Source organism: Xenopus laevis, chromosome 7S (genome assembly GCF_017654675.1).
Source record: "Xenopus laevis strain J_2021 chromosome 7S, Xenopus_laevis_v10.1, whole genome shotgun sequence".
NCBI lineage: Eukaryota > Metazoa > Chordata > Amphibia > Anura > Pipidae > Xenopus > Xenopus laevis.
This window is the reverse complement of record NC_054384.1, coordinates 6299644-6327414: the sequence shown is the minus strand read 5'-3', so window position 1 is coordinate 6327414 and position 27771 is coordinate 6299644. Positions and strand designations below refer to the sequence as shown.

Genomic DNA, 27771 nt, shown 5'->3' with positions numbered 1-27771 from the left:
ACTGAAGCGAGGGGGAGGTGGAATGCGAGGCTCACCTGTCGGGTAGCTTGCGTTCGTAGAGGCTGCCGCCATGGGGGGATCTCCAGTAGGTGGAGCAGCGGAGGGCGCAGAAGGCACTTGAGCTAGCAGGACATCGAGTGCTTGCCCAATGCGAACCTGCTGGTTTTCGTAGTCCTCCATGCGGGATGCCAGTCCGCGGAGCGCTCGTCCGACATGAGGTGTGGCTTCCTCAGAAGGATCCATGGCCCGAAAATAATGTCAGGGAGCCGGGAGCCCCCTCTGGGGAGTAGTCCGGATCTAGGAGGAAGTCCCTCAGGAGGGATCAGGGTCGTGGTATCCAGGGGTTAGGCAAGAGAATAATCAAAGTCCAAGCACAGGTCAGAAGGCAGGCGGAATACAACAAAGTCCAGGGCAAGGCACGGGGTCAAAGGCAGGCAGAGTAACAGCGAAGTCCAAGTCCAGGCTAGGGGTCACAACAAGGAATCAGGCAGATATAAGCAGGGAAAAACAGCAAGGGAACCCAGGAATCTCTCAGGGAACAGGATCCTATTTTCGGGCGCCATCTTGGCGTCTCAGGCGTCCTTTTATCTTTGAATTTGGCGCCCTTGCGCCAGCGTCAGCGCGCCTGCGACCGTCGCGCCGAGCTGGCGTCACAACGCCGGCGTCGGAACCCACGTGGGTTCCCTGGGCGCCGCCATCTTGGATTCTTCGCCGCCGGGAGCGGACGCGACTCCTCGCGCTCCCGGCGGTCTTGACAGAAAGGTGACAATTTTGGTCCCAAACAAGGGCTATCAATCTGCCAGATGTAACTGGCACCCATGTGGACATCTTCTAAAAGCAACCCATCAAACGTTCCCATCTAGAATTAGTTGTTGCTTCCAGGCACACACCTAAGTGGCCCAGTGGAGGAAAGCCTCCCACTCCCACACACACTGGTCTCACATAACTGGTCCTTAGTTACATTAGCACAAAGAGATCATGGCATGGGTCAACAGATAAAATCCATGAAAAATGATATAGGTGGTTAGATTCTCTTCAACATGGCCCACTAAATTCCTGCCTTGCCTTGCCATGGCATTATGCCATCTCCTGGTCAGAAAGTGCAAGCAAATAAATTCTACTTTATGATTAAAATACATGTATTTCTTATAAATATATGAACTTTATCAATATAACCGTCGATCGTAAATATTCTCTTAATAATAAATATTCTTTAAATTTTAATATCCAGGTATTCTTATATTTCATGGTTCTTATCTTTTTTTGTGTTATTTCAATGCTTATCGTTCTTTTTTATGAGTATATCCCTATCTTTTATTATTCTAGAGATCAGTGTTACTTTGGTGCAGAATACTTTTCATCTCCAGGCACAAATGTGTCCACAATCCAGGAGGTGGGACACAACTTAACCCTTAATAAATGGGGTAAATTTACACGACTGTGTCCATTTGTGACCAACTGCAACTCCAGTCACAAATGAGCCCTCATTTATATATGGGTACAAGCCTGGAGACCAAATCCATCAAGCGCTTATAGGCTTTAACACTTTGGGTTGACACTTTGACATATTGGCCTACATATTATTACTTCCTCACTAACTGATGCAAAAAAAAGAAAACCTATTATTGAGTCTCCAATTCAGAAATGTAGCTATTCAAGGCTCCGTGTTCCACTCCACATAGGCTGCCAACAACTCTTCTAGCACCACCCCCTATTTGAGTTTGTTATCCCTTGGAATCTGGTAGAAATTTAAACTCATGAATTTGTATGTGTTACAGAGATACTTTGTCTGTATCTTTGTTCATATTTTAATTTTCAGCTTATTTGTGCTGGTTTATATCACATCCTATAAAATCACATAGTTAGGGGATTATAAAACCTCTAAATCAAAATGGACACGGTTTAAGTTATATTAAGTTTAGTCCCCTGCCACTTCAATGGTCATTGAAGTTAACAGATATAAAACTGGTTATGTCAACATCAATTGCACTTTCAGCCTTTCCACCAGATTTAGCCACTGGACAGTTTTTCTTGTAGAGCAGCAATAAAGCAGGGCCATGGAGTGCCTTGAGCTGTCATCCAGCTCCCTTATGTGCCAGTCAGGATGTCTTTAATGAAAGTACTGGGTAGAACTAGAATATTCTAATGGTATCAGGAAGCCTTTAACTCCAGCAGAGATCCAACTTGACTGCGTTCTAAAGTAAGATTGTCAATGAGTCATTATCTCAGACAGTGGGCCTATTAAAGAAGGAGGAACAGGTTAAAAGTGGACCAGAAAAGTTGTCTTTGCAGCTCACATGGAGAGAGAAATAATAATTTTATCAGTATCTAATTTGAAATAAATGTTGATCCTGCCTTGGGCTGCTCACCCTTGACTTTATGTATGTATCTCTTAACTCAAGGACCTCAATCACAACAATGGAATTGGCATATCTAACTACAATGCATCAAAATTCTTTTTTAAGCTGTAAACCTGAAAACATCCTTTATGCTCCCTACATTGCACAGATGAAGCTTTATGATGCTTTCCAGTCCAATACAACTTACACAATAGAATGGCCAGGTGTATGAAAGAAATGTCAAGTGTATGAAACAATGACCAAGTGTATGAAACAATGACCAAGTGTATGAAAGAAAGACCAAGTGTATGAAACGAAGACAAGAGTATGAAAGAAAAACCAAGTGTATTAAAGAAAAACCAAGTGTATGAAATGATGACTAAGTGTATGAAAGAAAGAACGAGTGCTGATAGAAAAACCAAGTGTATGAAATGATGACCAAGTGTATGAAAGAAAAAGCAAGTGTATGAAACGATGACCAAGTGTATGAAAGAAAACCCAAGTGTATGAAATGATGACTGAGGGGCAGATTTATCAAGGGTCGAAGTGAAATCGAGGGAATTTCCGAAGTTAAAAAATTCAAAGTAATTTTTGGATACTTCGACCATCGAATAGGCTACTACGACTTCGACCTTCAATTCGAAGTAAAATCGTTCGACTATTTGACCATTGGATAATCGAAGTACTGTCTCTTTAAAAAAAACTTTGACTTCAATACTTCGCCAACTTAAACCTGCCAAAGTGCTATGTTAGCCTATGGGGACCTTCCAGAGCACATTGCTAAGTTTTTTGTATTAAAAGGAAAATTGTACGATCCTACGATAAAATCGTTTGAATCGTACGATTCGAAGTACGATCGGAGTACGATCGTTCTATCGTACTATGATCGGAATACGATCATACGATGCAAAAAATCCTACGAATTCGACTTTGAATTTCGAAGCATTTTCCACTTCGAAATTCCACCCTTGATAAATCTGCCCCTGAGTCTATGAAAGAAAGACCAACTATATGGAAAAAAAAAACAAGTGTATGAAAAGATGACCAAGGCGCAGATTTATCAAGTGACAAAAACTTTGAAATTCAGCCATCGAATAGGGTAGTCTGACATCCGAAGTCGAAGGATTTTTAAGATAGTATGATCGTACTTCGTTCATACGATTTAATCGTACGATCGTATGATTTTGCAAAAAAATCCTTTGACTTCTCAAAACTTAGCCAAATACTGGTTATAGGTTCTAGGAGGACCCCAAAGGCTAACATAGCAATTCGGCAGGTTTAAGGTGGCGAAGTGTCGAAGTCAACGTTTTTTAAAGAGACAGTACTTCGATTTTCGAATGGTCGAATTTGTGAAATAATTTCAATTCTAATCGAAGTCGAATTTGGCCTATTCGATGATCGAAGTACCCAAAAATTACTTTGAAATTCAACGTTTTTTTAATTGAAAATTCACTTCAACCCTTAGTAAATGGGCCCCTAAGCATATGGAAGAATAACCAAGTGTATGAAATGATAACCAAGCATATGAAAGAATAGACAAGTCCATGAAAGAATGACTATGTTGACAATGACAATTAATGAATCCACACACCCCCCCCATGATGAATGTCGACAACATATGCAGCAGTTGTGCTTTTATTAATATCATAAAAAAACAAATCTGACAAATGAAAAGGTTAACATTCAGTTTTATAATGAAAACAAATGAAAAAAAAATGTCAGAATGTAGAACTGGATTGACGTGAACACAATGATCGAATGGTTATGGTCCTTAAGATGGATAAGAGTCAACGAAAGTCCTTTGCTCTATGTTTGGGATTAGAATGAAGCATTTGCCAACCTTAATCGCATGATTTCAATTTGAAAAGAGTAAATATCCATACCATATATTATTTTACTTTTTTTATGCTGGGCAACTGGGCTAAAGCCTTGATAAATATCCTCCTGTTTCTTTTCTGACCCGCAGTTTTATTCCCAGTTTGCTGAGATTATCAAATGTCTGATTGTACCATGATCTACAGTATTGCAATAAATTATCAACCATCCTTAACAGATAAAACTATCTTCTTATTATATACAGTTTTCATTTCACACTTTTTTGTTCAGATGCTTAAGCTGGCCACACACCCAATGATTTTTCCGTAAACAAAGGGTTGGGAAGTTCTCCATGATTTTCATTGATCTGAAATAAACTCACGCGCCAAAGAGGTTGACCACAAAGTTAGTGTAGAACCCTAAACAGGGGACTTCAATTAAAATTAATAATTATTTGGATTCTGTTGGTTCAACCCACTTCACACATTGGCCTGATCAGTGAGTAGATCACAAGGGAAGCAGACGATGGTTCAACCCACTCAACAGACACACACAATGATCTGATCAATGAGTAGATCATAGGCCAGAAATAGTAATCATTTGGGTTCCATTGATTCAAGCCAATTAATATGTACATATAATGATCTGATCAGTCAATAGACCACAAGAGAAGCAGACCATAAAAAGTGATCAGTTGGATTTTCACATTTTCATCCTACCTAACAAAGAGGAATCACACACTCAAAAAACAATCACCATCTGTATTTCCATATACACACTCACATCAACACACACAAATATATGATCCATGGACAGAGTCAACAATTAATCAGTGATCATCTGGACGCTATGGTTCTAATCCCCAAACTAGTGAACTGAGAGTGAAAAAAAACCCATTTTCTGTCCCAATTAACTGAATTTCATGTTTTTGGCCATCTGCGTCTCATCACTTACTCCCAAACAAAAATGTTCATGGAATTCAATAGGTCAGAAAAGAGATTAATCACTTTGGAACGATCCTATCTTTGTGTATGTGGCCAGCATAAAAAGTAATACTTTTCATATTATTATTATTATTATTATTATTATTACTTTAGAAGAAGATTTGCTTCAGGACCACCATGTCAGTTCTTGTATTAAAACGTAAAACATGTTAAAGAGCATTATTGTCATTTAAGCAATAAGTCCTAATGCCACTGTAATAACTGGAGCAGCATCAATCAAGGCATCATGGTGACCCCCGAGCACTGATCTTCCCCCATCGAATCCTTCCCTTTTTTGCTCTCTACTTCTTCTTCTTCTTCTTGGCAGCCGTGTCTCAGGAAAGCTGTCTTCAGCAAGGCAGAAGCAGGTAAGAAAAATACACTAGAAGTCTATGTCCCACCCTGAATTGTCATCAGGAGGTGGATCTTCACTGTCTTCAGGAAAGCTGTCAAAATTGCTCGTGTCTGTTGGGGATGCAACCTGGCAAATGAGAAAAGAATACTTTTTCTCAGTTATCTTCAAGGTGAAACAAGCAGCTTAATGAGGATCTTCACCCCAAAATGTTTTCTAGTATCATCATAAGAAAATGTCCATATACATTGATACAATTTTATTCAAAAGTAATGCATATTACATGAAGCTAATTATGCCCCTTAAGAAGAAGGGGCTCTTATCTGCCTGTCACCACTTTCTACAGGACAAGCTCCTGTATGTCAGACCTGGCCACTGCTCGGAAATGCCACCGTAGTGGTCCCAAATGTTCTACGTGCCATGCCTTTAACTACAGTTATGTATTGAAATGTATGTACTCATTTATTAATGGCTCCAGAATAATTAGAAACCTTTCTCAAATCTTTCCTAAGCAGAGCAGCCTCTTTCTTTCTCCTGACAACTTCCTTGACTCCTTGGTGGTCAGACTGGTGGGGAACTGACCAGCAGGTGGCGCTGTTGTAACAAAATTCATTCATATTAACAGTACATGTATCCCATAATATCTTGGAATTAAAAGAAAATAATTCCTGAATGCAAATTAGAAAAGTTCTTAGAATAGCACCCTCATCATTACATTCACTTATTTTAAAGGTTTACTTATCCTTTAAGCAAGACTATAGCAGAATAAGAGGGTTTTTTTTTTTTTTAAAGAAATGTGTATACTTTATATTAAATTCATATCACCTAAAATAAATAGTTCAGTGCTTTATAGCCAATTATTAGTGATGGGCAAATCTGACCCATTTCTCTTTGGCAAAAATGTTTTTGACGCACAACAAATTTTTGACGCATGATAAATATTTTTGCCCTTTAGCGTCATTTTTCGCTGTGAAACTTGGTGAAAAATTTCGCTCATCACTACCACTGATGACTCTCCAAGGCTGAGAACAATTAGCAAGACTTATATATATACAAGCAGAAAATAGTTATATTTTCAATCACATAGATTCAAAAGGGACAGTAAAAATGTTATTGCTTAAAAGAGAAATGCATTCAATTGTTTACCAAAATACTTCAACTATAACAGTCCTATTGGATTAGTAGGGATGAGTACATACTTCTTTTATCAGATATATTACAGATATAAAAATATTACAAATATGAGCAAAAAATATGATACAAAAGGCTACTCTAAAGGCAAAACTACTTACACTTGGTATAATAGGAGGTGTCAATGTGCCTTTTCTTAACCCTTCCCAATTAAAGCCTTCGAACCATCTGAAATAATGAAATGTGTTTGTTAAACTCTTAGCACAAGATAAGATCTCTACACAATTATTGTTATAATAGAATCCCCCGTGCGGAACTGCTGCAGAATAGATGACCCATAGTCATATGAAAAAGCAAGCAAGAATTGATGATGAATTTATTAAATAGAAAATGTATTATGATTTAAATTTGAGATTTTGCTGCAATTTGGGCAGAACCCCTAAAAAAAATCATAAATTCAAATCTTTTTGAGCTTGTGTTGTCCAAAATCAAATTTTCAAAAATTTGTAATTAAAAGAATTTGAATGAAAAATGTGGGCACAAAACCCTGGGGAGCTTCAGTAGAAGTCAATGGGAGATGTATGTTTAACATTCAAGTTATATAATCCGAGTTGTTTTTTTTTTTTTCACAAATTAATGAAATCAAATTTTTCTGATTTAAATGTTTTTTGTAAATATGCTAGAGGTTGAGGGGGAAAAAATTAGACTCTTTTTCACCATTGAATTTGTAAAAAGGGGCCTCCGCATTTATAACTACTGTATAACTTGTTTTGGATATTTTCAATAATCTGATACTCTATCCGAAAGACAATTGTTAGTATTGAAATCTTGGTGACTAAAATTCTGGATTTTCCAATATTTAACTCCAACTTATTTTATCACTTTATTAATTAATATTTTAATGTTTAGCAACTTTATTTTCCAGCATTGAATATTATATACACTGACTTTAAAACAGAAAGAATCCTGGGCTGAACCCAGTATCACTCCTAAAATTTCCATTTTACCCATAAAGAGTAAAATTTTTTAAGTAGGGTTTGATTTTATTCTAACTTCACATACCTACCCAAAAACCGAATACCTGGATATGTTGGCTACACTTGAACCTAATCAAACCAATACCAGACACACATGTATGTATATATGGACAGAGATCCTATCAAGACAACTAAGCAACTCTGCTCCAGTTTTTTGATGAAAGAAATGTTTAAATACAGGGAATTTGGTGGCTGATTTGTATATTTTATATAATATGGCCCCCACTAACGACTAAAGGTGGCCATACACTATAAGATCCGCTCGTTTGGCAAGGTCGACAAATGAGTGGATCTTGACCCGATATTCCCACTAACGGTTGGGCGATATCGGATGAATCCGGCCCTGGGGCCGAACGATCAGATTACGATACTACGAATGCACTCCGGCGGGTCGCAGGACCGCATCATCTAGCTGATGCGGTCCTGGATCGCACAAAAAGAACAAACTTGACCAATCGATATCTAGCCGATTTTTGGCCTGATACCGATTGGTTGGACCCATCAAGAGCCCCCACACATGGGCAGATACAATGCCGAATTAGTCTAAAGGATCGATATCGGCAGCTTTAATTTGCCCTTGTATGGCCACCTTAACAGTAGTCCTCTCTGACAATAACCTGTTGGACCCCATACAATCTGGTTTTAGGCAACAACGCTCCACTGAAACTACCCTAACCCGACTAACTAATTACCTTTTAACAGCTAAAGCCAACAACCACTTCTCACTTGCTCTCTCAAGCTGCTTTTGACACTGTGAATCATCCTCTTCCCCTCCAGCTCTCCTCCTGGTTCTCCTCTTACCTCACAAATCATTCCTTCAGTATCTCTTACAATGGAGTATCATCTTCTTCTCTAGCTCTTTCAGATGGGGTTGCTCAGTAGGGATGTAGCGAACCGCCGAGTATGTGTTCGCGAACGCCGTTCGCGAACACCGGCAAAAAATGCGAACAGTTCGCGAACTGTTCGCGAACTTCGAACATCCGAAAATCGTTCGATTCGAACGATCGTAGGATTTTTAATCGTTCGATCGAACGATTTTCGTTCGAATCGAACGAAAATCGTTCGATTTTAGCGATCGAATGGTCGAATGGTCGAACGATTTTGACGCGAACGCCTATTGGCGAACGTCGCGCGACGTTCGCGAACTTGCGGCGGACGCGAACAGCCGATGTTCGCGCGAACAAGTTCGCCGCAGAACAGTTCGCTACATCCCTATTGCTCAGATCTATCTCTCTTCTCCTGATCTCAGCCCAGAGCTCTCCACTCGGGTCTCTTCCTGCCTGTCTGCAATATCTACTTGGATATCACAACGCTACCTTAAATTGAACATCTCTAAAACGGAAATGGTTCTATTTCCCCCAACTAACACTAATAACATCCCAGTAGTATCTATACTAGTTAACAATTCCACTATCTTACTGTCTCCCCAAGACCGGTGCTTTAGGGTTATCCTAGATTCTGCCATGTCCTTCACTCCTCATATCCAGTCACTTATTAAATCATGTCACTTTCACCTAAGGAACATAACCAAAATAACATCATCTATCACAAAAGATGACACCAATATCACTCTCTCATAACCTCTCCAGTCGATAATGAACACTGCCGCCAGGCTTATATACCTCAGCAACTGCTCCCACTACCTTTCAGAATAAAATTCCAACTGATGAATCTGAAATGCAAAGCAGTTGAAAACTCTGCCCCACCCTACATCTCTGAACTCATCTCTAATTCAACCGCTTACTATGTTCCTCTACTGACCTGCTCCTCAACTCTTCTCTCATTACCTCCTCACATGCTCGTGTTGAAAAGTTTGCAAGGGCTGCACCCGTTCTCTGGAATTCTCTCCCACACTCTGTCTAACTTTCTCCCAGCCTTTCTGCATTCAAAAAATTTGTTAAAACACATTTATTTAGAGAAGCCTTCCCTCATTCAGTTTAGCTCCCAAATGCAATACACGTCTCACCTTGCTTATTTCTGATCTTGCCCATTCCCACACCTTTTGTCTCAAGACACAGGGCCCTCTTCGCCTTTTGTATCAGTTACTGGTTGGGAATGTAATTCTGTTTGTTCTTTGTATAAACACATTTAGGGGCAGATTTACTAAGGGTCGAATATCGAGGGTTAATTAACCCTCGATATTCGACTAGGAACTAAAATCGTTCGACTTCGAATATCGAAGTCGAACGATTTAGCGCAAATCCTGCGATCGAACGAACGAAGGATTTTAATACAACGATCGAAGGAATATCCTTCGATCAAAAAATCACAGGCAAGCCTATGGTGACCTTCCCCATAGGCTAACATTGACTTCGGTAGCTTTTAGCTGCCGAAGTAGGGGGTCGAAGTTTTTCTTAAAGAGACAGTACTTCGACTATCGAATGGTCGAATAGTCGAACGATTTTTAGTTCGAATCGTTCGATTCGAAGTCGAAGTAGTAGTCGAAGGTCGAAGTAGCCCATTCGATGGTCGAAGTAGCCCAAAAAACACTTCGAAATTCAAAGTTTTTTTAATTCGAATCCTTCACTCGAGCTTTGTAAATGTGCCCTTCATTGTACAGCGCTGTGAAATATGTTGGCACTCTAAAAATATATGTTAATAATAATAACTTGCTTAAAAAAACCCTCCTGAATGTCTTTTCTTGCAATGGGATTGTCAGTTGCATTAGCATAAATCCAACATCAGGGAATATAACAATGTCTAAATAAACCACAAGAGGAAGAGAAGATTTTCTGCCGTATCAGATCCAACAGCGTAAGCCGCTAATTGCCTGGAATAAGTTCTAAAAGGTTTTCTAAAGAAAACGCATTGTTCTGGGAAAACAATTTCTGTTTCTGTGACTCGGTTTTGAAGGTCATCCAAATTCTATTTTTTTTAAAGTAAATTCAGAATATACAAGCTTCAAAGATAAGATTCATTTTCCCACCACCCGCTGTCTACTTACATCATTTTATGGCTCATTTTTGTTAAAATAACATTTCTGCTGTGTTCTCTTGGGGTCACTTGTGAATCAGATATTTGAATGTGAACATATATGCCCCGGGGATCTATAGCTTTAGTTGGACTGCAATTCCCATCCTTCCCTGACTTCTAAAGTCTCTTGATGTAGCAGTAGCATCTGAAAAACCATGCTTAAAGGCCTCATACATGGGCCGATAAAAGCTGCCGACAGCCCAAGTCGCAGCTTATTGACCCGTCTGTAGAGCCCCCCGACGGGCTTTCCCGATCTATATCTGGCCGAAAGCTGGCCAGATGCCGATCGGACAGGTTAGAAAATCTAGACCGGTCTCCGTTCTGATCCGAGTTGGCCCGATATCGCCCACTTCAATGTGGGTATATCGGGGAGAGATCTGCTCATTTGGCGACATTTCTACAAATACATTTAGTCCTAATAGTATAGGGCAATTCACCTGATAACATATTTTAAATGGCAGTGGCTTGACGACATCACAGTGGCACATACGTCTATACTTACTTGTGCTTTTGAATATCTTTTACTCCATTTTTCAAGTTTCCTAACCTTTCTGATGGATTGTCCCTGGTACAAAGAGAATATGTATAGATATTATGTCATTAGCTCACATTAAAGCAATTAAAATGCACTTTAAGAGCAAAAAGAAAAGTATTTCTGCCCCATTACGCAGTTTTAAATAGGATCTTTATTCAGCAATAAATGTTTTTCTTCCAGCCATTAAGAATGATAACCCCATTCATTTCAGTATTATTCCAGGCACAATGCCAGAGATACATTAATAATCTTTATGGTAAGACAAGAGCACATCCATGCAAAGAACAGTGGCATCATTATAATGTGCATAAGGGGTTTTCAAAGTCTTTCAACAGACTCAAAGATAAATTGGCCAACCAATATGGCCCAACTATTCATCCTCATGAATTCTCAAGTGATCAACATGGTATTAGAGAAAGTTATCCAAAACATACCATCCTTTCAACAAATGAACTATGCTGGTAAGGACAAGAATAAACTGGCTGACCCAAGTGCTATAGTTCTTTAATTTCCAAATGGCACCCACCAAGTTGTTCTCTGGGTCAACTTGTAGTATCACTCAAGAACCAAAGCATGTGTAGACAACTGTAGTCTAATTTCCGCCATCCAGCATATAAAGTTAGATCATTGGAGTTACACCATTAGGGAAGGCTCTGAAGGACTTTGAGCAGGCCCACATTTAAGACTTTACCAGCCAATCACTTTAAATGTCTTAATTGATTACTGCAACCAATTACTGCTTCTGCTGAGATACCTATCTCTGACTCCTTCTTAGGTATCCACATGCAAGCTTACTCCACAAATTACAAAATGTTGACCAAACAGTTGACTTCCCTTAACATTTTATCACAAGTTACCTTGCCTGACACCAGTCTAAGTATAATTCAAATGGTTAGAGGACAACAAGGTGCTCCAGAATTGGTTGTAAGGTTACTCACCAAACAGTGAAAGTGGTCCGGGTGCACCAGCCCCAGACCCCCAGCTTCAGGGAGCGATACAGCAGAAGATAAAGAAGCAGGGCTGACCGGCACTCAAACGGATGGAGATGAAGCTATTTTTAATTTTTCTACCAATAAATTTATCTTTTAACTGAGCATCTCTGGTCTTGTGGATCTGTTTGAGTGCCGGTCAGCCCTGCTTCTTTATCTTCTGCTGTACCAGTCTAAGTATAACCTATTGGTCATGACAAATACTATATCTACCAGGGCATTTTCAGAAGGCGACATCTACAAAGGCATTTTCAGAAGACAAGCAATTGTCCTACCTGCATAGTTTTTTTATTAAATTAGCAGCATTTTTGGTAATCTTCTTTGGAAATTCAATCATGTCGATACCTCTCAATATGATATTGTATGTCTTCATAGGATCTGGACCTGAGAAAGGTGGGCTGTGCAAAGTAATAGAGAAAATTAGGGCAATGTCACAACAAAGTGTTTCGGTAGGTGTCATCTTCTATAGTAAAACAAAATGTAAATGCAAGGAACCACCAGAAGCTACTGTTCTTCTGATTGCCATATGGGATTGCATGTGTTACTTCATAAGGAAGAACATATTTTTAGAATATACTGAGATTCAAATTCTGTAGTACTCCCATGTGCAATAAACCTCACGTATGTCCTAAGCTTCTGAAATTCCACTTACTACTAGTGCATTATCTTAGGTGTAACTACTTATTGGCTCTGAAAAATCCTGGTACCCAAAATATAATGACGATATTAGGGGTCATTTATGACCTGGAAGGTAGGGTGCCATGTTTTCACACCCTGACATTCACTTTAGATAAAGTTTAGAGGGCCCCAAGAATGTTGCCTAATTTCAGCAGTGCTGTATTCATAGGGTACAAGGGGTTAACCAACCCTAAAAGAGCTGAACTAAGATTGCCAGTGCTGCTCTCTGCATCTTGTGTGCCCCATAGCACTGCTGCACTTCTGTCAGTTTTGGAAACTTTTTTCATAATTTTTACGCTGGCATAAAAATAGAGCAGTTTACAAAGACTCCACTTGCTCATTTAAAAGGTCTCCCCCTGTCCTCACCTTATACACACATTGCTGCTCAGCAAAGATGACTGCAGGTCTCTGAGTACTAAAGAAATTCATCTGGGCTGGAAGACAGGCTATAAACTGCAAAAACATGGTGGATTGCACCATTTTTGTTTTTTTGCAATTTGCACCGAGCCGTCCATGTTGTAAATGAGCCCCTAGCACCTATATTTGGTGCATTGCTAAAATAAATTATTCAACACAGGAGAAAAGTTTAAATTTCAATACAGGTCTAGCGAATTTGCGCCGTTTCGCTTCGCCGAAAAATTTGCGAATTTCGTGCGAAATTCGCGAAACGGCAATAAATTTGCAAAACGACGCCGGCGTCTCGTTTTTGATGCCGACGCCCATTTTTTACGCCGGAGCCCGTTTTTTGACGCCGGCGAATTTTTGTCGCGTGTGTTTCGCGAATTTATTCGCTGGCGACGAATTGCGCAAATTCGCGCCTGGCAAATAAATTCACCCATCATTATACAGGTCCCTATATAATTAAAGGCAATGGGTAAGTGGCCCAGGGAGTAAGTTCTTTTACATTTGCAACTGGAAAGTTGTAATGCCTGTGATTTTTCACCCACTCTTGGGAATAATCTAATATAATGAACAATTACAATAAAATATTACAAATATGCTTTAAACTGTTTCATGGTCGACATTGTCCGCCCCAGTCTAAAACAGCTCCTAATGCCGAATGCCAAGTATTTCTGCTGCCCATGTGACAATCAAAGTGATAAAGGCAGAAATTGTCAATGATACTTTCTTCTATTTATATCACCACTTTCAGCTTCAATGCTCATACCTGCCAGTCAGAAGCTCATACATTAAGATTCCCAGTGACCAGTAGTCGGCTGAAATGTCATGACCTTTGTTCAGGATGATCTCTGGTGCTACATATTCTGGGGTTCCACAAAAAGTCCATGTTTTCTTACCAAATCCTATTTTCTTTGCAAAGCCAAAATCAACCTAGGATGGAAGAAGATCAAAGAGTAAGAATTGAAATATTGATGTAGCTTCAGCCTCGTCCCTGGAGCAGAAATCCTTCCCACCGTTACAAACAGTTTCCATAATGCCTTTTTAGGGGCCGATTCACTAAATTCGAGTGAAGGATTCGAAGTAAAAAAACTTTGAATTTCGAAGTATTTTTTGGGCTACTTCGACCATCGAATGGGCTACTTCGACCATCGAATGGGCTACTTCGACCTTCGACTACGACTTCGAATCGAAGGATTCAAACTAAAAATCGTTCGTCTATTCGACCATTCGATAGTCGAAGTACTGTCTCTTTAAAAAAAACTTTGACCCCTTAGTTCGCCATCTAAAAGCTACCGAAGTCAATGTTAGCCTATGGGGAAGGTCCCCATAGGCTTGCCTAACTTTTTTTGATCGAAGGATATTCCTTCGATCGTTGGATTTAAATCCATCGAATCGTTCGATTCGAAGGATTTTATCGTTTGATCAAAGGAATAATCCTTCGATCGTACGATCGCAGTATTTGCGCTAAAACCTTCGACTTCGATATTCGAAGTCGAAGGATTTCAATTCCTAGTCGAATATTGAGGGTTAATTAACCCTTGATATTCAACCCTTAGTGAATCAGCCCCTAATTGTTGAGGTTACTGAGGGCCAAACAAGTGTCTATTTATGAAATTAATCGTGTGAAGTATTGACTGTTTTATAATGAATGTGAAGCTCAATAGGAACTGTCATAATTATAGACATTAAATCTATTTCTGCTCATCTGTTGCTGCAACCCAGCGCATTCATAAGCACAGATGTCTATATGTCAGAGCTACCAGATTTTAATTGAGTTCCACTGTATGTTGTTCTCCTTACAGTTACTGTTGGATAGATAACACTTAGATAAAAAAAGACATTTGTGCCTTGGATGTTGATTGAGATACAGGTCACACAGGCCCATGGCTCCCTCCTGTAGAGTTTCAGCTACACACCGAATCTAATTTTAGAGCAATTCTTTTTTTAAAGTTGAATTCATTTATAATGAGCCTTCAATCTCAGTGCTGACGAGGCAGAGATATGATATGGCTGTCTCTCTTTGCCATACACTGACACAATTGTTATAATTCCAGTGACTGTAGGGTTCTCATTAAGAGAGCTGTGACTTTCTATAATGAAACAGGACACCTATCAACTCATTTAGTTAGTGACTAACAGAACCGTAGAAACTCAGCAGAATTCTTATGTTAGACCAACTGCCTGCAATTGCCATGCAGAGAAATCTCTGAAATTGGCACCGAGTCTGAGATGCAGTAACTGAGACCATCCACCAATTCTTTGCCACAACTTTTTTTTTTGGTGCTGGAACTGTTGATGATATAAGATAGGAAGTACTGCAAGACAAATTGCATCATGGTCCAGGTCAGTCATGTTGCTTTAATAGATTGTCTTGCAGCAGCCGAGGAAATAACCTTGGATTTGCATCATCCATTGTTGACGTAGATTTTTTTTGGATATCAGAAAGTAGTGTCCTAGACATGTTGAAGGCAACTAATACAAAGTATCAGATAATGATATATTTAATATATATGAGACATTAATGACCAGGATTTTGTTCCTTTGTAAGTAGGAGCATTGGAGCACGGTGGGACATAAGATCACAAAAGCATTTTTTGGCTGCAAGGTGACATTATTAGAAGTTAAAGGCTTTTCCCATATAAGGGCAAAGACACACGCTCAGATTCGGGGAGATTGAGTCACCCGGCAATAAATTTGTCCCCCAGCGTCAAATCTCCTCTTCTTCAGGCAACTAATCTCCCTGAACTGCATCCCACTGGCTAGAATCTAAATCGCCAGTGGGTCGCCCGAAGTTTCCTCGCAAGCAACTTTGGGTGGCTTCGGAAAATGAAGCGCACCAATTGCCATCACGCCGGAAATTTACATTCTAGCCATCGGGAGGCAGTCCGGGGAGATTAGTCGCCCCGAAGAAGAGGAGATTTGACGCTGGGAGACAAATCTCCCCGTATATGAGCGTATGTCTCTGCCCTTAAGCTCCCCATAGACGCGATGATTCTTCTTGCCGAACGACCGATTTTAGGGAAGTCTGACCAATCCTTCGAACGATCGTACATCTTACGATTTTTCGGCCGACATCTGTCAGGAAATTGATCGGCCAAGTCAAAAAATCTTTGTCGGTCCCAGTGCAATGTATCTATGTTTGCAGGGCCAAGCCGGCAGCTCCCCTTTGTTTTCCTGGCAAATTGTTCTTTTTAGTTGATGGTCAATTCTTACGATCGTTCCGAGAAAATCGTGGTCTCACGATGAGGATCGGATCTTTTAAAAATCTCAACATCTATGGCCATCTTAAGTAACTGGAGCATACAGGAGATGATTTGTGGGCTTATCAGTCAGATAAAATTGTGCTTGTGTGCTATCAGCCTAAGGGAATTAGGAAAAAAACATGGCAGACTCTGATAAGGAAGAACCTGAGGCCAGCAAAAACATTTTTGAACGTTCTATGAATTTTTACTCAAAACGTATGCTTTCTGAGTTTGAAATGACCACAATTTGATGTATAGTCAAAATCATGATTTTTAATCTAGCAAATTTTAATCTAAAAAATTAAAATTTCAATTTTGACTTTTTAAAGACAACCTTAAAAATGAAATGTCAGAACTTTCACTTTCAAAGTCAAAATTTCAGGATTATGAGATTAAATTGCAAAAGTATGAAATGTTTTTGAATCATCAATTAAAAACCTTTAAACAAAACAACCACATCAAAAAAATATAATAGCTATCTCTGTTCATTTTTCCATCAGACAAGGGGACAAATAAGAAAGTCAGCAGCCATTTAATATGGTGTTGTCGACATTAAAACCAAGAGAGCAATAAATGATTTTCCCTCACCAGCTTTGCATAACCTCGATGGTCAAGAATGAGATTTTCAGGCTTGAGGTCTCTATAGATAATCCCTTTGGAATGCAGATAAGCAAACGCTTCCACTACACAAGCTGTGTAAAACCTTGTTGTTGAATCATCAAATGAACCTCTGCAACAAACACAATAAAAAATTAACATCCCTACTGTGGGGAAAGATGCACAATGAAATGAAACGTAGGGTCTTGTAACGGATAAAGAGAATATTTATGCAGTGAAACCACAGTGACAATGCTAATAAAATGGATCTCCATTCAACTGAAATAACGTTGAATGACCTTAGTGCAGCTTGTTTGTTGCCTAAGGTATAACATTGTGTAATAATAATATGATGACAATAATGAGAAATTGAAATAAGTGTGTTCGATTTCTTCCAAATAGACAATGTGCATCTTAATATAACACTATACAGTCAATACATTCCATTTCTATTTATTATTTAGTCAATTCTGGTTATATAGCTCATAGTGATGGGCAAATTTGTCCCCGTTTCGATTAGACAAAAAATTGCGAAATTCCTGCGAAATTTGCGAAACGGCATCGATTCTCGCATTGATTCTGACGCCAACGTTAAAGTCAATGGGCGTCAGAATAATGTTGACGCGCAACAGATTTCACGTGAATGACTTTGCCGACGCACTTCCAAAAATTTTTGCTGCCGGCAAATTCTTGTGGCAGTTTCACAAATGTATTCGCCAGCGGCGAGGCGAGAAAATTTTGCTGCAAATTTGCGCCTGACAAATGTATTCATCCATCACTAATAGCTCACTGTATGCCCAAGAATATTCCTCCAAATTTTTCTAAACACAAAAAATGCCCAAATATTTAATCTATTATCTAATCCATATTTATACATTGTGTCTAATTTTCCCTCAAATTTGGTATTGTTAAATATATTTTCTTTCTATTTTTATATGTTATATAGAAATTTAAATTCTCTATAGGGATGGGTGAATTTTTTCGCCTTGTTTCGCCGCTGAAATGACGCCCATAGCATTGTATGGCGATGTGCGTAAAAAAAAAAAAAGACGTGCGTCAAAAAATTTCACAGCACATCAAAAAAATTTTGACGCCCATAGACTTTAATGGGCGTCATTTCGCCGGTGTCAAATTTTTGGCGAAACTTAATGGCTCAAATTCACCCATCCCTAATTCTCTATGTTGACACCTATGAAACTGAAAAAAAATGATTCGGGAGGAGATGAAATCAGAATCCCCAAAAAGTCAATGATCAAATGAATCAAGTCACACAAACCAAGCAATGTTTTTATTTTCAACACGATTAACACTTAAAATAGAACTTAAATTGTCACAAATGAGTTTTCAAGCAAAATGGAAACACTTTCATTAATTATTCATGGGTTAACCACAACCAGTATGTACAACAGTTAGAGTAAGCCTTAGATATGTGAAATAACTCAATATTAGTAAAATCATTTACAAATTTGGATTTACCCTGTGGTTTACCTTATAGTAAAAATGCAATATTATTGTGTTCAACATGAGCCCCCCAAGTTCAAAAAAACTTGAAAATCTTGAATGCATGTTTATTTATTAAAGAGCTTCAATTTTTACAAAAGATCAAAAAGTGAAAAAAAAACTACCGGAATGCAGGAAAATCTAATTTTACCCATCATTTTCAAAGAGTCTGGCAATTTTCAAAATAACTCGAATAGAAAAATAGCTTGAATTTTGCAGATATGCTTACTGACTTTTACATGAACTTCTGAGATGAATTTGAAAAATTTACGTGAACTTGCCAGCTTTTAGGTGCCAATTTTTTTTTCAATTCAATTCTGATTTTTTTGTGCCTAAATCATCTTTTTTGGAAGCTGAAATAAAAAAAAAAACTTCCATCAAAAGTTTAATTTGAATGTTAATAACCTTAACCCTTAGGCGCAGATTTATTAAACGTCGAATTTTTAAGTTATGTGATTTTTTTTTAACTCTAATAAATTTGAATGTACTCACAACTCAAATGGGAGGTTATTTATGAAAAAACTGAAACATCTAATATTCAATCGAATATGAACGACCTGAAAATTCGAGTTTTCCTCTGAAAAAAACTAGAATGCCCGGAGGGCAATTAACATCTTCAAATGGTTCAACGGACCTCTGCCATTGACTTGTACATGAATTTCAGGTGGAGAGTATTCAAATTAGAGTTGTTTCCAGGTTCAAGGTGTGATAAATCTCACTTTCAAATTCAAACTCAATTTGGTGATTTAAAATTTTAATTTGAATTCTGACCAAAAAATTTTAGAAAATTCTAATTTGAATTTAAATTTACCATTCAATCCTTAATAAATCTGCCCCTTAGTGTTTTTGCTATATTTGACTACAAAAAAATTGTGATTAAACTTGATCATGTTTTTTTTTGATTGCTAGCATTATTATGAAAAAACTTGAATCAGAAAAACTCAATCAATCTCAGAAGTCTCAATCACTATTATAATCATATTTTTCTATACATTTTTACAAATTTACAAAAGTAATAAATTCACATAAAATATACCCCTTATTGACTTATACAGAAGCTCCCCAGGTTTTTGGTACCAAATGGTTTCATTCTAAATTGTTTTCAGGGAACTTGAATTAAAAACATATTTTCTCCATAGTTCTTTAAAATTGCAGAAAAAAAATGCAGTCTTCAGTTTCAATAAATGGGCTCCTCTGTGTTAGAACCACCTGCATTCATGGACACTAGTAAAACAGTGTGCATGTAATGTTAAATAGCTTAACAAAATAAGAAAAAATTTAGCTCATGTTAGACACAGGTGTATAAGTATATTGCCCCCTTAAGTAGCAAAGAGCTCTGAGCTAAGATTAGCCTGTGTACATACTGGTGGTAAGACACAACCATAGGAAACATATGATTATATTCATACTTAGACACCGTCTGAGAAACTCCTGGTGTTGCTTTGCTGTTGCCAAAGGATAGTAATTTTTGGGATGGGGAAGGGGTGGGGGGAGAGCAAAATGCAAAGAAGAATAAAATATGTAAAAACGATATGACCATCTTGAAGAAAATGTTAAAGGACCAAATTCAAACATTGGCACAAAAGTTATTTACAACCGCAAGTACATGTTCAATCAATTTTGGATCAATGTTTTTTACTCACAGTGTTAGTTAGCATTAATTCTACCTCCCTTATGTGTGTAGGCAATTCTTTAGATGGAAGTCTGCTGTGTCTGCCCTCTCCTGGAGCTACCATCGCCTTCTGGAGGTGGCGGCAGCTCTAGGGTCCTTCTATGTTAATAGATCCCCTCAAGCTGATTTTGGTAAATAAGGCAGGATTAATGCAACTATACAGGAGTGCAAGCAATGCCTTTTAACGAATGGGATATTCTGCTCAACAGACTGTGATCAATTTAGCGGCCCTGGAACTATCCTTGCAGTCATAGATAAACCCTAAAGAGTATACTGGAGGACAATTAACAGAAATGCAATGTTAATAATACAGCTGAGTTAGCCAGTAGAGGACATCTATCCACTGACCCAACATAATTCATGATAATAGCTTTATAAAACTGTTAAAGTCTAGAAAAAACTAAGAAAATTTTTGAAATTATTACATTTTAAATTACATTGTTTTCCTGGGTCAAAAGACGTGAAGGAAATGCTACTGGTTGCAAGACTTTCCTATTGTTTAAAATCTGATATGTTTCCTACTTATGTGTAAAACTTTTTACAACTCTTCACAATGGTTGTCTGAATTTGAAGCAGACTTTGAAGTTGTTGGCTCATCCGATAAAATGGATTTCAACTGCTCAAAGCCAGTGAACATTTTCCGGAAAAAAAAAATGGAGAAAATGCTGAATTCAATGAGCATTTTTTTTTTATTTATGGAGAAAAGTCTTGAGACATTTCAGAATGTCTGAAAAGTTTTCAGAATTTCAGAAAAAGCTTTCGGAAATGATGAAAAACTGCAAAAAGCCACCAGGAAAAACAATTCTACCTTAGGTTAATTTGTCTCTCAGGAAATGCCTTGCTCTTTCCCCAAGGGAAAATATTAGGAAATTCTAAATACAGGACAATTTCACTTTCAAGATTTCACTTTCAATTTCAAACTTCAAATTTCACTTTCCATTTCAAGATAAAATCTAATCTCTTTTTCCAACCTTTGTTAATGTTTTCCCATAATCATGGAAAATAAATGCTGGATCAAATCTTAGAACTTTTCACTATTTCTAAGTAAACTTCAGCATTAAATTCTAGAGAGGAAAAAAAACTGAGCTAAACCTTTTTTTAATTTATGAAGAAAAGTTCAGAGACATTTCAGACTGTCTGAAAAGTTTTCAGAATTTCAGAAAAAGCTTTAGGAAATGATGAAAAATGCAAAAAGCTACAAGGAAAAACAATTCTACCTTAGGTTAATTTGTCTCTCAGGAAATGCCTTGCTCTTTCCACCATGGAAAATATTAGGAAATTCTAAATACAGGACAATTTCACTTTCAAGATTTCAATTTCAAATTTCACTTTCCATTTCAAGATAAAATCCAATAAGAACAGAATTATTTTTCCAACCTTTGTTAATGTTTTCCCATAATCATGGAAAATAAATGCTGGATCAAATCTTAGAACTTTTCACTATTTCTAAGTAAACTTCAGCATTAAATTCTAGAGAGGAAAAAAAACAGAGCTGAACCATTTTTTAATTTATGAAGAAAAGTTCAGAGACATTTCAGACTGTCTGAAAAGTTTTCAGAATTTCAGAAAAAGCTTTAGGAAATGATGAAAAATGCAAAAAGCTACAAGGAAAAACAATTCTACCTTAGGTTAATTTGTCTCTCAGGGAATGCCTTGCTCTTTCCACCAGGGAAAATATTAGGAAATTCTAAATACAGGACAATTTCACTTTCAAGATTTCACTTTCAATTTCAAATTTCAAATTTCACTTTCCATTTCAAGATAAAATCCAATAAGAACAGAATTCTTTTTCCAACCTTTGTTAATGTTTTCCCATAATCATGGAAAATAAATGCTGGATCAAATCTTAGAACTTTTCACTATTTCTAAGTAAACTTAAGCATTAAATTCTAGAGAGGAAAAAAAACTGAGTTGAACCATTTTTCAATTTATGAAGAAAAGTTCAGAGACATTTCAGACTGTCTGAAAAGTTTTCAGAATTTCAGAAAAAGATTTAGGAAATGATGAAAAATGCAAAAAGCTACAAGGAAAAACAATTCTGCCTTAGGTTAATTTGTCTCTCAGGAAATGACTTGCTCTTTCCACCAGGGAAAATATAAGGTAATTCTAAATACAGGACAATTTCACTTTCAAGATTTCAATTTCAAATTTCACTTTCCATTTCAAGATAAAATCCAATAAGAACAGAATTATTTTTCCAACCTTTGTTAATGTTTTCCCATAATCATGGAAAATAAATGCTGGATCAAATCTTGGAACTTTTCACTATTTCTAAGTAAACTTCAGCATTACATTCTAGAGAGGAAAAAAAACTGAGCTAAACCTTTTTTTAATTTATGAAGAAAAGTTCAGAGACATTTCAGACTGTCTGAAAAGTTTTCAGAATTTCAGAAAAAGCTTTAGGAAATGATGAAAAATGCAAAAAGCTACAAGGAAAAACAATTCTACCTTAGGTTAATTTGTCTCTCAGGAAATGCCTTGCTCTTTCCACCAGAGAAAATATTAGGAAATTCTAAATACAGGACAATTTTACTTTCAAGATTTCACTTTCAATTTCAAATTTCAAATTTCACTTTCCATTTCAAGATAAAATCCAATAAGAACAGAATTCTTTTTCCAACCTTTGTTAATGTTTTTCCATAATCATGGAAAATAAATGCTGGATCAAATCTTAGAACTTTTCACTATTTCTAAGTAAACTTCAGCATTAAATTCTAGAGAGGAAAAAAACTGAGCTAAACCTTTTTTTAATTTATGAAGAAAAGTTCAGAGACATTTCAGACTGTCTGAAAAGTATTCAGAATTTCAGAAAAAGCTTTAGGAAATGATGAAAAATGCAAAAACCTACAAGGAAAAAAATTCTACTTTAGGTTAATTTGTCTCTCAGGAAATGCCTTGCTCTTTCCACCAGGGAAAATATTAGGAAATTCTAAATACAGGACAATTTCACCGGTGATAAAATCTAATAAGAACTGAATTCTTTTTCCAACCTTTGTTAATTTTTTCCCATTATCATGGAAGTAAATGCTGGATCAAATCTTAGAACTTTTCACAGTTTCTAAGTAAACTTCTGCATTAAATTCTAGAAAGGAATAAATTTGGTAGTTTAACCTGTATGTGTTACTAAATACTCTTCCCATTTATACATCAGCTGTCATTTCCCTCTAACAAAGAATTCAGAGAGGATTGTTAGGAGACAAAAGGAAATAAAAGTGATGAAATCCAATGCGCCTCCTAATGAGCGGACATATTATGAATGGTTTTGTTACAATCACTTTATCATGTTAACAGAGGAAAACACTGATGTTAGTTTAACTAATTAGATTAGGCGTAAAGATGAATGGAATCGAGCAGCAGTCACATTTTCTTTGAAGTGAGCCCGGCTCTGGAGCATACGCTAAATTATTCAAGGCTACATGTTATTATCCGTTACTGAAATAACTCACCAGATGCAGGGAATGGAAATAATACAGCAAAATATTACAATGTTTCCCTTTATGGTCTAGTGTTTCCTCTCTAAATAAGTGATCAAAGAGCAAATTGGACAATGGGAAGATGCTTTAATGGCAGCCAACTCAGAACTGGCTTTCCAAGTGATCTTCAACAAGGATTATATCAAATGAAGCAAAAATGAGACAGCTGTGCCTTTTGCAGGTTGACAGCTACTGGAAAAGACAAACTCATTCCACTAAATCCTTAAATCATTAGTAAGTTACACCACTTAATACTATGTAGACATGACAAGCAACGTATGGAATTTATTCTCAGTTCAGAAGGCAAAGAGCATGAGATAATCATCATTTTCTGATTGCAAGTAGTCAAACTGTGCCTTCAGTTACACTATATGACATTGTAATAAATTGATGGTTTAGTGTGTAGAGTCTTCACAAATAGCTTATGCCCTATATGACCGAAAGTATGTGAAGACGCAGAGGATTTGTCTATCTGACCCTACTTTGTGGCAACAATTTGGAGAATCACAGTTCCTAATTTAAGGTTAATGAAGAATGGAAGAACATAGAGCCCTGACCTCAACCCAACTGAACAACTGTGGATTGAGCTTGAATGCCAACCGAGCCAGACCTCATCCCCAACATCAGTGCCCAAACTCACTAATGCCCTTGTGGTTGACTGGAAGTAAATGGCACCGATCCTGTTCCAACATCTAATGAAAAACTTCTCAGAAAATCAAAGGCTTTTATAGGAACAAAAACAGGAGCAGCTTCATATTGATTCCCTTGGTTTGAGAATGAGATGTTGGACAGGAAGGAGTCCACATATTTTTGGCCTTGTAGAAGTAAAATGTGTGTGCTATTGAGGTGTCACGCCATCCCAATCCAAGTAGACCTATGATCCCATACACATGACAGTTGGGGGTCCTCATTAACATACAAAAATAGTGTGTCTGCCATTTGCATTATACACAGAAAAAGAAAGATAATTAACCTACCTGTCCCTGAGAATCGTCCATAGTTCTCCACCAAGGCAAGCTTCCATTAACATATATAGATACTTGCTGTCTTTAAACGTCCTGTATAACCTGGTATTCAAGACAAAACAAAGGGATACAAAGATGAATATAAACTCCTGGTGGTCAACTATGGTTGAACTATAACTCCTTGCTTGTCCTTGATGGACATTGATAATTGATCTAATTATGCTATCCCAAGCTTGGTTTCTGATCAGGAAGCAAATGTGATAGATCTGTGGCAAAGCATCAGCTCCTATTCCTTCAGTTTCTTAATAATCAGATGATCACATCTTTAATGTCATTTTCTGACCTTGACTTAGACTGGGTGCCAGGACACATACCTACTCTGCCTTGGCCTTAAACCAGACCTGTTTTTAACTAGCTTAAATGCTAAAATGAACTTACCTAACAATGAAGTCTGAGTGTGCACCTTGCATGATCTGTTTTTCTGACCGAATGTGCTCCTGCTGCCTTGTGTCCACTATGTGCCTCTTCTTCAGGATCTTCATTGCAAATGTTTTGCACTCATCACTTTTCAACTGGACCTGAGAATTCAAACACAAAACACATTCTTGAAATGTGCCAAACCACCTAACATACATGACTGAGATCCTTAGGCTTAATTCTTGTTACACCCAAGCCATATTCAGCTGCATTCAGCGACCACCTTAATGCCTCCCCAAAATGTTGACCTACTTTATCACCAAACCATAGTTTCAATTAACCTTAACTAAGCTTTTATCCAAAACATACTCTGTTCAAAATCTCCAGTCACATTAGGATGACCAAAAGAATCACATCATCATGCCACCTTGACTACTGTCTTTCGTTGCATAACCAAAATGTGTTTATGATTCATTGGTCCCTAGCCTTCTTGGCCTTTCAACTGTCCCTGGGCCTCTTGTCATCTGGGTAGGGAAAAGCCTAGAGGAGCAGTAATAGCAGTGTGGATTGCATCAGAACACAGTCTTGGAATTCTATAAATATCCCCTTGATGATTGGACTATCCCTATTACACAGAGTAGGGGATACTTAATCCCTTATTTCTTAGTTACATATCATCAATGTATCATTTAGTGCCACACTGCACAAAAACCCAATAAGAACTTCAGATACAGAAGGGACAGCAAAAATGTTCCCAGTGTAGTTGGAGAAATACTATCCCCGGCTGGGGAAATATATTTAATATTTCTGTACTTTATTTCTTTTTTTTTTCACATTTTGAAGAACAGTCAATGCTTCCATGTTTGTAACTTTAAATTATTACACATTTGATTTGTTTATTTTGCCTTTATATAAGTCTTATGAAAAGAGGCTTCTCAGTCTAATTGTCCTTTTCTTGAGCTGACTGGCCTCAAACTTCAAACATGACAAGGCCAACAGACACCAGATCACATATTTGACTCTGGTTCCAAAGGATGAAAATTAGAATTCACATTTTCAGGGATTAAATGAGGATTTAAATTATAGCTACTTGGGTATTGTTTCACCAAACAAAGGGACAGTTTAATTAGGAATATATGACTTGGGTGACTTGGGAAAGACAACGGAGGGTGAACCAAGAACACTGCTTTTCATGAAGATGCTCAGTAAGTGGACTATATTCATATTAGAAACTGAGCCAGGAAAGTCTTTGGGCTAGGATATCTCCACTCAACTCAAATAACCTCTGGCATTTCCTTGGCATGACTGCATGTCTGGGCAACGCGACAATAATAATGAGGGATAACCTTTGAGCAGATGAATAAATCAACCATGATCAGCCTCTAATCCTGAGGCACTATTTTAACCATTCTTTCAAGAACAAAGATGAAAAAAAGATCTCTCCTGGCAACCATGGTGGCCTTTTACATAGGGAGAAGATTGCGTTTGCACTGTACCCCAACACAGATCAGTAGAAGTGATATGGAGGGCATTATGGACTTCCCCAGGTATGTATTATCCACACTAACAAGTGAAATCTCTCTGAATTGGGGAGCAATGACCTTGTGGATAAATAAGGGCCTTCAAACAATTCTGTCAACAAGTTTGCCCTAATGCAGGGGACTAATAAATATTTTGAAGAAACTTGGTACAACTACACATCTGGTCAGTAAAGATGCAGCAGCAGATCTCCTTCCAGGGCTGGTGAATCAGAAAGGATTCCTTTTTGTTTACATGCGTTGGGATCTCCTGAGCTGGGACTATTAATGCAAAGTATGTGAGCACTAAGCAAATGCCTAAGGACGCTGAGGATTTCCCTTAAGTCATGGGTATAAATGGAAAGTTGGGTCATCTTAGATTTCATCCTTCACGTCTTGATCTCAGTGCTGCCTGGGACAAGCTATTTCTGGTCTGAGGAGGCTATTTCTAGCAGAGGATGCCCTTGTGAGTGTTGCACTGCCACACCAAGTAAAACTATTGGAGAGGCATTTGGTTTTATGTCTTTATAGTGATAAAAAGGATAGTAGAAAATGTTCTTATAATTTACAGAAGCGGAAATGGCCAGTAGGCAATCCTCCAGTTGCTAATTAGCAACTACCAAGCTAAAACGAACACTTCTACATTAAAAATGTGTAACATTTTAGGCCACTCCACTGGTCCACTCCAGGCAAACACCAACCATAAATCTGACCCATACAAAATCCAACCCACTTTGTATAATTCTTGACCCCTTTGGGAACCACGAATTTGCCAGGACAATTAGGAGAAATATTGAAATCTGGACTTTCCCAAACTTGTAGAACTAAAGCACAAATCATGGTCAGCAACTTGAACTTGAATTTTCTATTGAGGAGAAACTCTGCCCCTTCCACCCTGAAGGTTAAGATCTTCCCCTTGGTTAGTTAATTCAATCTGCCCTCAGTATTTACCCAGGTATAGTGAATGCATTTTCTGCTGGAGAGTTACTTTATTTGCCATTACCAGGTAGAAGATTGATCTTTCCCACCACAACGTTCCCTATGTTCAAAGAAAAGTAGGCGCAGGAGCTTTCCTAGTGGCTATACCTTCCTCACCCTGCATCTCAAAGCAGTGGTAAAACTCTTTGACTGCCTCATAGATAGATAACTTCACC

The 27771-nt window shown here is 37.8% G+C and overlaps 1 protein-coding gene across 2 annotated transcripts in view; it reads right to left on the bottom strand.

Moving 5' to 3' along the window:
* Positions 1-3958: 3958 nt before the first annotated feature.
* The window catches only part of prkg1.S (protein kinase cGMP-dependent 1 S homeolog), a 415118-nt gene continuing 391305 nt past the window's right edge, over positions 3959-27771 (bottom strand). For both annotated transcript variants that reach the window (XM_018227316.2, XM_018227315.2), the window contains exons 11-18: positions 25122-25261; positions 24696-24785; positions 17065-17206; positions 14001-14164; positions 12430-12552; positions 11133-11195; positions 6782-6848; positions 3959-5618 (exon numbers count right to left, since the gene is read on the bottom strand). In XM_018227316.2, the coding sequence (XP_018082805.1) occupies positions 5520-5618; positions 6782-6848; positions 11133-11195; positions 12430-12552; positions 14001-14164; positions 17065-17206; positions 24696-24785; positions 25122-25261 (888 nt within the window). In that variant the 3' untranslated portion in view covers positions 3959-5519. The remainder of the gene's footprint in view (positions 5619-6781; positions 6849-11132; positions 11196-12429; positions 12553-14000; positions 14165-17064; positions 17207-24695; positions 24786-25121; positions 25262-27771) is intronic.